Genomic DNA, 10,720 nt, shown 5'->3' on the forward strand with positions numbered 1-10,720 from the left:
GAGAGAGGGTGGAGTCAAGAGGGCGGAGTCAAGAGGGCGAATCAAGAGAGTGAGAGGGTGGAGCAAAGACAGAGTGAGGGTGGAGTAAAGAGAGAGGGTGGACTAAAGAGAGTGAGAGGGTGGAGTACAGAGAGTGAGAGAGAGAGGGTGGAGTAAAGAGAGAGGGAGGGTGGAGTAAAGAGAGAGAGAGGGTGGAGTAAAAGAGACAGAGGGTGGAGTACAGAGAGTGAGAGAGAGAGGGTGGAGTAAATAGAGAGAGAGGGTGGAGTAAAGAGAGAGAGAGGTTTGAGTAAGGAGAGAGAGAGAGGGTGGAGTAAGGAGAGTGAGAGGGTGGAGTAAAGAGAGAGAGACGGTGGAGTAAGGAGAGAGAGAGAGAGGGTGGAGTAAAGAGAGAGAGAGAGAGGGTGGAGTAAAGAGAGAGAGAGGGTGGAGTAAGGAGAGTGAGAGGGTGGAGTAAAGAGAGAGAGACGGTGGAGTAAGGAGAGAGAGAGAGAGGGTGGAGTAAAGAGAGAGAGAGAGAGAGAGTGGAGTAAAGAGAGAGAGGGGGTGGAGTAAAGAGAGAGAGGGGTGGAGTAAAGAGAGAGAGAGGGTGGAGTAAAGAGAGAGAGAGAGAGGGTGGAGTAAAGAGAGAGAGAGAGGGTGGAGAAAAGAGAGAGGGTGGAGTAAAGAGAGAGAGAGGGTGGAGTAAAGAGAGAGAGAGAGTGGAGTAAAGAGAGAGAGTGAGAGGGTGGAGTAAAGAGAGAGAGAGGGTGGAGTAAAGAGAGAGAGGGTGGAGTAAAGAGAGAGAGAGAGAGAGAGGGTGGAGTAAAGAGAGAGAGAGGGTGGAGAAAGAGAGAGAGAAAGAGAGAGAGAGAGAGAGAGAGAGAGAGAGAGAGAGGGTGGAGTAAAGAGAGAGAGGGTGGAGTAAAGAGAGAGAGAGGGTGGAGTAAAGAGAGAGAGAGAGGGTGGAGAAAGAGAGAGAGAGGGTGGAGTAAAGAGAGAGAGAGAGAGAGAGAGAGAGAGGGTGGAGAAAGAGAGAGAGAGAAAGGAGGTCTCCTGTCCTGTGGCTTCCTGCCAAACTCTGATCATCCTACTCGTCTCGCTGATGATCATGTGTTGATACCACCATTTACATGGCGGATATTAATAATATTAATTAAACACTTTCTTCCAACAAGAAGGCGTAAAAAACAAAGATTTTATTTTTTTATTGTTATTATTTTTGTTCTGAATTTCGGATTCTGATTAAAACATTTGCTATTTGCATTCTGTGAGTATTTGTCGAGATGTACGGAACGCTGTCAGAAAGACAGAGTTAAATAAAGTGAACTGTCAGAAAGTCTCCGTTCAATAAAGTTAATTGAAATAAACAAAGTGACGTCATATCGCAATGGCGGCCTCCGTGACAGTGCTGACTCCGAACGGGAGAAGACAGACCGTCAAGGTGTCTCCGAACACCCCCTTATTGCAGGTAACCCGGGTCAAAACAGCGCGGATTCACCCCTTATATCGAGTATGATTCACCAGGGTTGTCGGTCCATATCCGACTTATTATCAGCTGGAGCTAACGGTAGCTAGGCTAGCGCCCGATTTACCAGAGAGCATCCCTCAAACCCTCCGAGCCTTATCTTAACTCTCTTTTATCCCTCAAATCATCCCTTAAATCTCTTAATTCTCTTTTTTCAGGTTCTCGAGGACGTCTGTAAAAAACACGAATTCAACCCTAACGACCACGGGTTGAAGTGAGTCAGATTAAAGCATTCAAGTGTTCATGACATCTAAAATACATGTTATAGGATCATCGAGCCAGATTTCTTTTATTGACCGTTTTCTAAATGGTTTAATGTCCAGTGAAGCCAGCTCTAACGGGATCCCCTCCACAGGTTCCAGAGGAACGTTCTGGACCTGACGCTTCAATGGAGGTACGCCAGTCTGCCCAACAATGCCAAACTGGAAATGGTGGCAGGGGCCAGAAAGCAGACCGCAGCCGACGGACAGGTGGGGACTATTCTCTATATTACAGTGGAATGAGCCTTTTGAATGATGTGTAGTGTAATGCACAACACCAACTAAGACCACAATCTCCGGAATAACCACAAGGAAATTATATACCACCTTTCTCAAGAGATTAAATAATATTTTATTTTTTTATATATTTTGAATATTATTTAAAGTAGTTAATTGTGTGTGTTTGTGTGTGTCTCTCAGGTACGTATCGGTCTCCAGATGGAGGATGGTTCTCGACTCCAAGGAACGTTCTCCAGTGGGCAGAACCTTTGGGAACTCCTCACACACTTTCCTGAGACAAGGTGTGTGTGTGTGTGTGTGGTTCCATTTTCACTCAAATACAGAAAGGGGCAAGAATATTGAATGCATATTGTGTGGTATGAGAAGAAGACGACATTGATTATTTTCAAAGAAATGACAGGACATAACGGACTCAACCCGCCCTGTGTCCTCAGAGCGCTGGCCCAGTCAGGAGCCACCCCTGTGTGTGTCTACATGAGAGACCAGGTCGGTACAACCACAGCCGCTGACCGCCTGAGGCAGGGCGTGGTTTAACTCTGTGTGTGTGTTACAGGTGACTGGAGCAGAGGCTTTACAGACGGCCACGCTGAGGTCTCTGGGGCTCAGCAGTGGGAGCGCCGTAGTCCGGTAGGCTACACAGTGAACATAAAGAAAGAAATAAAGAATGATGAGGAACACAACGCCTATATTTGAAGAAGATATCCCCTCCTCTACAGCTTTCTTCTAAAAGACACCAAAACAGACGATGACGAAGATGGCGGCAGGGCGGGGGTGAAGGGGAGCAGACCTCCTCCCTCCCAGCGCTCCGACGGACCGGCTCCCCCTCAGCCCGACGGACCGGCACCCTCTCAGCCCGACGCTCCGGGATCCGGAGCACCGCTCCGTACGGCCAGCCCCGACCGGCCGTCTGCTGCCCCCCCTGCGGCCCCCCCCGCTGCCCCCCCTGCGGCCCCCCCCGCTGCCACCTCACCTGCCCCCCCCGCTGCCACCTCACCTGCCCCCCCCGCGGCCCCCCCCGCTGCCACCATGCCTGCCCCCCCCCTTGCGGCCCCCGCCCCCCTGTCCTCTGCCCGCACCGCCCCCCTCCCCCCTGACGCTCCCCCGGCCTCCCAGCATGCCTCTGGGTTGAGCGCGGCGGCGGTGGATGACGGAGAGACAGCGGGTCCGTCGGGACTCGCCTCCCCCCCGCCGCCCGCCGCCCCCTTCACCCCCTTCACAGGGGGGGGCCAGCGCCTGGGCGGGCCCGCCGCCGGGGGGGCGGGGCCTCTGTCGTCCTCCTCCGGGTCGTCCTCTGGGGTATCCAAGGCAACAGGAGGGTCCCCCAAAGCCAAGAAGGCCAAACCCTGCCAGAACGCCAACGCCAAGGTGAGCTGGACGGTTGGATGTGTAGTGACGGTGGAGTGACTGTAGAGTGACTGGGTAGCGACCGTGTAGCGACCGTGTAGCGACCATGTAGCGACCGGGTAGCGACTGTGTAGTGACCATGTAGTGACTGTGTAGGACGGGTTTGTTTTCTCTTCAAAGGGTCGGGTCAACCAGAGCGATGAAGACATGGAGCTGAGGGAGGGCCTTCTGGAGGTAAGTTCTTTCTGTCTCTCTCTCTCTCTGTTACTCACCATCTCACTCAAACATAATCCCGATTCTCTCTCTCTCCCCCCCCCCCCCCTCCCCCCAGCCCGTGGAGAGGGAGGCTCTAGTCTACAGCCTGGACTCCGGACCCCAGCGGACGGGTGCCCACCATGAGCTGTCAGACGAGTTCTTTGAGGTGACCGTCGACGACATACGCAAGCGCTTCGCCCAGCTGAAGAGCGACAGGTTGGTGACCCCGACCACCTAACCCTGACCCCCTTACCCAACCCTAACCCTAACCCCCCTGACCCCCTAACCCTAACTCTTACCCCAACCCTAACCCTAACTCTTGGTCCACTGAAGTTCTTTTTCCACATTTCGGACCAATGGACGAAGCAAATCCTGGACCGAATCCTGGACCCATGTTGGCAATACTTCCAACTTTTCCAAAATGTTGATTTTTTTTTTTGTAAAGACCTGGGGGGTGAGGTTCTGCCTCCGACTGGTCCACCACAGGGTTGAGTGGTTCTTCAGTCGGTGGCTGACTGCTCCCCCTTCCTTCCCAGGAGGTCGCTGGAGGAGACCCCCTTGATGACCAAAGCCCTGAAGGAGTCCCAGCTCAAGGAGAAGATGGAGCGCTATCCCAAGGTACCCCGCGACGTGTCCATGTGGGCTCATGCTGTGTGTCTGCGCACACACATACACACAAACAGTGTTGGCCAACCCACTTTAACAATACCATGTGTGTACTCTGAGTAACACATTGAATATTACTTATTACTTCACCCATTCCCACGAGAACCTCTGGCTGACGGGTGTCAGAAAATAAATCAACATGTAGGACAGGAATATAGTTTGGATTAGATGACCTGATTACTACTGAGAATAACATACTAACACTGCACTCAACACGCTGTACTGGACTGTATCTCTCCTGCCCTGATCAGACCGTATCTCTCCTGATCAGACCGTATCTCTACTGTCCTGATCAGACCGTATCTCTACTGATCAGACCGTATCTCTCCTGATCAGACTGTATCTCTACTGATCGGAGCGTATCTCTACTGATCAGACCGTATCTCTACTGTCCTGATCAGACCGTATCTCTACTGATCAGACCGTATCTCTCCTGATCAGACTGTATCTCCTGATCAGACCGTATCTCCTGATCAGACCGTATCTCTACTGATCAGACCGTATCTCTCCTGATCAGACCGTATCTCTCCTGATCAGACCGTATCTCTCCTGATCAGACCGTATCTCCTGATCAGACCGTATCTCCTGATCAGACCGTATCTCCTGATCAGACCGTATCTCCTGATCAGCCCGTACCTCCTGATCAGACCTTATCTCTACTGTCCTGATCAGACCGTATCTCTCCTGATCAGACCGTATCTCTCCTGATCAGACCGTATCTCTCCTGATCGGACCGTATCTCTACTGATCAGACCGTATCTCTACTGATCAGACCGTATCTCCTGATCGGACCGTATCTCTCCTGATCAGACCGTATCTCCTGATCAGACCGTATCTCTCCTGATCAGACCGTATCTCTCCTGATCAGACCGTATCTCTCCTGATCAGACCGTATCTCTCCTGATCAGACCGTATCTCTCCTGATCAGACCGTATCTCTCCTGATCAGCCCGTATCTCTACTGATCAGACCGTATCTCCTGATCAGACCGTATCTCTACTGATCAGACCGTATCTCTCCTGATCAGACCGTATCTCTCCTGATCAGACTGTATCTCTCCTGATCAGACCGTATCTCCTGATCAGACCGTATCTCCTGATCAGACTGTATCTCTCCTGATCAGACTGTATCTCTCCTGATCAGACTGTCTCTCCTGTTCTCCAGGTGGTCCTCAGGGTCCAGTTCCCAGACCGCCACGTCCTTCAGGGATTCTTCCGGCCCCTGGAGACGGGTACGTGTGTTTGACCGCTGCCTGGCCCGAGGGCAGGGAGGTCGGGGATCCCAACCGGCCCCCCGTCTGTTCCCGTCAGCCAGCGACTGATTCAACCGAACCACGACAGAAGGGTCCAACGTGGTGGTGTTGTGTGTTTCTCTGTAGTTGCTGATGTCCGGAGGTTCGTCCAGAACCACCTGGAGGACCCTGAGCTGGACTTCTACCTGTGTGAGTACGACGTGGGACACTAGGGGAAGATGGTTCACCGCACCAGCTCTGCCTCCCGTCGGCGCCTGAACTGTGAACCAGTGTGCCTGGCAGTGATCCTCATGTCTGTCTGTGCAGTCACCACGGTGGCCCCAATGCATCTCATGGGTTTAAAATGGCATTCCCACAGTGCGACCGTAACCCCAGAGAACGTTGTTCTTCATGAGGATTAAATGAGTCCTCCTCCTGCTTCTCCTCTCCTCAGTCGTCACCCCTCCCAAGACGGTCCTGGACGAGGCCTCCGTCACGCTGTTCCAGGTCAGTGTCCCCAGACCACACGTCTGGACCGGGTCTGGACCGGGTCTGGTCTTGGACGGGTCTGGACCGGGTCTGGACCTGGCCTGCACGGAGAGGGGGACCCCCTCTCCGTGCTGGTCTCCAGCCTCAGTCTGCCTCCAGACTCTGCTGTCTTAGAGACCAAACTGTTGGAGGTCCAAAGGGACGATCCGCACACACGCGTCTGGGCTCTCATGGTTCGGACTGCGGTTATACCGCTTTGATAACCAGCGGCCGCTCAAAGCACTTCACAACACCGCCTCACATTCGGCCATTCATAAACACATCCCCCCCCCGACGGCGGAGTCAGCCCCGCAGGGCGACAGCCAGCTGGTCAGGAGCAGTCAGGGGGAGGGGTCTCGCTCAGGGACGCCTCAAGCGGGATCGGACTAGCGACCCCCAGCCGCCCCGCTGTAGCCCCTGAGCCCCTAATGACTCATGTCTCCGTCCGCCTCCAGGCCCACCTGTTCCCCGGAGCCCTGGTGTACTTCGGCTGTGAGCTGCAGACCGGTGGGTCCCTGGTGCTGTCCTGTAGCGCAGAGCGACGAGGGGGGCCTGGTGACTAACGCCTCTGTTTCCTCCCTAGACTGCTACCTGCAGAGGGAGCACCTGAGCGCCTGTGTGTCCGCCACGCAGGCCAACGAGTCCATCGCCAGGTGTGTGTGGGCCTCTTCTAGTCACCGCGCTGGTTGGCTGTGTTGTTGACTCCTCTTGGTGTTCTGCCGTCAACAGGGACCCTGATTCAGCCTCATTCTGAATACAGACTCACCCTCTCACTCTGACAGCCTCCTCCCATCCCCTGATGTCCGTCACGGACCGGTCAGCCCAGACACCCCTCTGCTTTACATCCCCCTAGAGCGGGTTAGGGTTAGGGTAACCCTAACCCGCTACCCTAACCCTAACCCTAACCCGCCCTCACCCACGCATTAGACTGTCAGCCCCTCGAGCTACAGTCACAATAGTTTAATGTTTGATTCTGTTCACTCAGTCTTGAATAGGTCAAATCAATACTATCCTCGAAAACCTCACCTTGTTTTCATTCATTAATTGTTAAATTTGTATTGAATACTTTAACTCCCCATCCCTCTCACTGTCTTCACCGTGCCCTAAGGGGTAGGGTCACCGTGCCCTAAGGGGTATGGTCACCGTGCCCTAAGGGGTAGGGTCACCGTGCCCTAAGGGGTAGGGTCACCGTGCCCTAAGGGGTATGGTCACCGTGCCCTAAGGGGTAGGGTCACCGTGCCCTAAGGGGTACGGTCACCGTGCCCTAAGGGGTACGGTCACCGTGCCCTAAGGGGTAGGGTCACCGTGCCCTAAGGGGTATGGTCACCGTGCCCTAAGGGGTATGGTCACCGTGCCCTAAGGGGTAGGGTCACCGTGCCCTAAGGGGTAGGGTCACCGTGCCTAAGGGGTCTGTGGTCCACGTGCCCCTAAGGGGTATGGTCAACCGTGCCCTATAGGGGTATGGTCACCGTGCCCTAAGGGTATGGTCACCGTGCCCTAAGGGTGTGGTCACCGTGCACTAAGGGTTAGGGGTACTACCGGTGCCCTAAGGGTTAGGGTCACCGTGCCCCTAAGGGGTGATGTCACCGTTGCCCTAAGGGGTAGGGGCACCGTTTGCCCTAAGGGGGTAGGGGCACCGTTTGCCCTAAGGGGTAGGGGCACCGTTTTTTGGCCCTAAGGGGTAGGAGGGCACCGTGCCCTAAGGGGTTAGGGGCACCGTTGCCCTAATGGGGTTGTGGTCAACCGTTTGCCCTAAGGGTGTGGTTCACCGGCCCTAAGGGGTTTAGGGTCACAGTTGCCCTAAGGGTTATGGTCACCGTTGCCCCACTAAGGGGTATGGTCCACAGTGCCCTCAGGGTAGGGTCGACCGTGCCCTAAGGGTTCTATGGTCACCGTTGCCTAAGGGTAGGGTCACCGTGCCCTAAGGGGTATGGTCACCGTGCCCTAAGGGGTGTGGTCACCGTGCCCTAAGGGGTGTGGTCACCGTGCCCTAAGGGGTAGGGTCACCGTGCCCTAAGGGGTAGGGTCACCGTGCCCTAAGGGGTAGGGTCACCGTGCCCTAAGGGGTAGGGTCACCGGGCCCTAAGGGGTAGGGGTCACCGTGCCCTAAGGGGTATGGTCACCGTGCCCTAAGGGGAATGGTCACCGTGCCCTAAGGGGAATGGTCACCGTGCCCTAAGGGGTATGGGCACCGTGCCCTAAGGGGTAGGGTCACCGTGCCCTAAGGGGTAGGGTCACGGGGCCCTAAGGGGTAGGGTCACGGGGCCCTAAGGGGTAGGGTCACGGGGCCCTAAGGGGAAGGGTCACCGGGCCCTAAGGGGTAGGGTCACCGGGCCCTAAGGGGTAGGGTCACCGGGCCCTAAGGGGTAGGGTCACCGTGCCCTAAGGGGTATGGTGAAGACAGTTGGAGCGTTATAATGGGCCAGGGTTCCTCTGAGGGTCTCTCACTGCGACTAAACGGTTCCTCCTGTCCTCCACCTCGGGGGTCCAGCTGCATGCCCCCCTCCCCAGAGGACGGACGCCCCCCCTCTGAGCCCTCTAAGGGGGGCCGACAGGACGGAGCGCCCCCCCCCACGGCCCACAGCCAGCCCCCTCAGCGGGCGGGACCGGACGCCGGGAAGGTCCCCAAGTGGCTGAAGCTCCCAGGTACAGACTAGGGGACACCCGCCTCCTCTAGGAGACAGACTAGGGGACACCCGCCTCCTCTAGGAGACAGACTAGGGGACACCCGCCTCCTCTAGGAGACAGACTAGGGGACACACGCCTCCTCTAGGAGAAAGACTAGGGGACACACGCCTCCTCTAGGAGACAGACTAGGGGACACCCGCCTCCTCTAGGAGACAGACTAGGGGACACCCGCCTCCTCTAGGAGACAGACTAGGGGACACCCGCCTCCTCTAGGAGACAGACTAGTGGACACCCGCCTCCTCTAGGAGACAGACTAGTGGACACTCCTCTCCTCTAGGAGACAGACTAGGGGACACCCGCCTCCTCTAGGAGACAGACTAGTGGACACTCCTCTCCTCTAGGAGACACCCTAGTGGTATTTGTAAATCCTCCTGTCTCCTGACGTATCCCTCGGCCAAAGAGAGATCCCATACTGGAGTGATCCAAACTCACAGTGTGTGTGTGTGTGTGTGTGTGTGTGTGTGTGTGTGTGTGTGTGTGTGTGTGTGTGTGTTGTGTGTGTGCGTGTGTGTGGTGTGTGGGTCTGTCTGTGTGTGTGTTGTGTGTGTGTGTGTGTGTGACAGAAGTGTGACCTTGCCTTTGTGAGTGCGTGTGATGAACAGATAAGTCCTCAGGATGCTGAGTGGAATGTGACCTATTTTAAAGGATGTGTGCGGAAGAGGATCACACAGAGTCAAAGTGATTCTATATCGGTCCTCATTTCAATACCCACTCTAGTGTTGGATGATCAGATGAGATTTGCTTAATTAATCTCAAGTCTATTATGATTTGGTAAGGAGATATTCCTTGCGGTTTTATTCTATTTATCGGCTGTCAAATCGTCATCTTATCTCCCGTTTTTAAAATACTATTTTGAAGTGGCTTAAAAAGGTGTTTTCTATATTAGTGTTAAGCATGTTCTTTCTGATCGACTGTATTGTTTTTACAGGTAAGAAGTGAGTCTCCTGCTGGTCAACTAGAGACTGCAGTCTTCTCCATCGCTGAAATGAACCTCACCATTTTAGCTTTACCGCCGTTATGGCAAAGCACTCGATTGATCATGTAACACGCCGGCATTCAACAGTGAAACAAGAACATGTAAGGACCAATAAATACTTGCATACGTTTTCGCCTTGGTTGATGTCCGTTTTATGAGGTGTGTGAAAGGGCCTTCAGCGCCCTCTGCTGGATTATTAGTTTAAGCCCATTTAAACGAATGGGTTAGTACTTTGCTGGACGTAGACTTCCGGTAATATTAGCCATAGCTGGTATTAATTAATTATAGTCATCAATAAAAGAATAACAAAGGCAGGATTTCTGATGTCTGCTATGTCTTAATTGCCATTGAAAATATTGAGGGCGAATTGTGCCATGGAAATAATGATTTCTTCATGTATTAGTTGAATCCTTTTGATTAAGCAATAAATAATTGTCAAAGATTCACTTTTATGGAGCATTGAAGTTAATGGTTGAGGGCTAAAATATAAATGTAGGATTTTGCCTACTATACCATTATTAATCAACCATTACATTTTAGAAAAGGTTGATACAATTTACATCGGTCTGACTTTCACACAACCGAGCAGCAGAATATCAAGTCCCGCAATTAAAATCACGATAAAACCTTGATATATATTTTCCTGTTCAAAATTGCCCACATTTTACAGAATTAGAAGAATTGTAGCCCTGTAAGAAAAAGTAAGTCTTCTGTTCTGTAATCAGGCCAACAGGTCACCCTCAAGTCCAAAAGCCTATTTGAGGCCAAGTTCAATTGGTCAAAGCCAAGGAATGTGAATGTGTCTGTGCGCGTGCATCTGCATGCACACACACACATGCACACGCCTAAGATGACCTTTGGATGGCATTGCTAGCATTTCTGAATAAGGTCAAGACTACTCCGATTTACATGCACAATAATATTATCCATCTATATATTGGTCCCAAGTATTTATAGTATTGCCTAGAAGAGTAAACCTACCAATATGCCTCAGACGACTTCAATCTCAAAATTCTTGACCTACAA

At 53.1% G+C, this 10,720-nt stretch overlaps 1 protein-coding gene across 1 annotated transcript; it reads left to right on the forward strand.

The window, feature by feature from the left end:
* The first annotated feature begins 1,363 nt into the window (after positions 1-1,363).
* Positions 1,364-10,720, forward strand: aspscr1 (ASPSCR1 tether for SLC2A4, UBX domain containing). The gene is made up of 18 exons (XM_056587342.1): positions 1,364-1,450; positions 1,666-1,721; positions 1,863-1,977; positions 2,188-2,288; positions 2,442-2,493; positions 2,561-2,634; positions 2,724-2,931; positions 3,121-3,372; positions 3,532-3,585; positions 3,683-3,822; positions 4,143-4,224; positions 5,436-5,502; positions 5,650-5,712; positions 5,957-6,009; positions 6,486-6,537; positions 6,614-6,683; positions 8,522-8,676; positions 9,647-10,720. Exons 1-18 carry the CDS (start codon positions 1,370-1,372, stop codon positions 9,655-9,657), a joined length of 1,686 nt encoding a protein of 561 aa, XP_056443317.1. The 5' UTR covers positions 1,364-1,369; the 3' UTR covers positions 9,658-10,720.

Source organism: Gadus chalcogrammus, chromosome 3 (genome assembly GCF_026213295.1).
Source record: "Gadus chalcogrammus isolate NIFS_2021 chromosome 3, NIFS_Gcha_1.0, whole genome shotgun sequence".
Lineage (NCBI taxonomy): Eukaryota > Metazoa > Chordata > Actinopteri > Gadiformes > Gadidae > Gadus > Gadus chalcogrammus.

Excerpts from the sequence above, each read along its gene's own strand:
- aspscr1 (XM_056587342.1), top strand. The coding sequence starts at position 1,370 with ATGGCGGCCTCCGTGACAGTGCTGACTCCGAACGGGAGAAGACAGACC. Across the intron at positions 2,494-2,560 it reads GTGTCTACATGAGAGACCAG|GTGACTGGAGCAGAGGCTTT; the intron begins GTCGGTACAACC and ends TGTGTGTTACAG. Across the intron at positions 2,635-2,723 it reads AGTGGGAGCGCCGTAGTCCG|CTTTCTTCTAAAAGACACCA; the intron begins GTAGGCTACACA and ends CCTCCTCTACAG.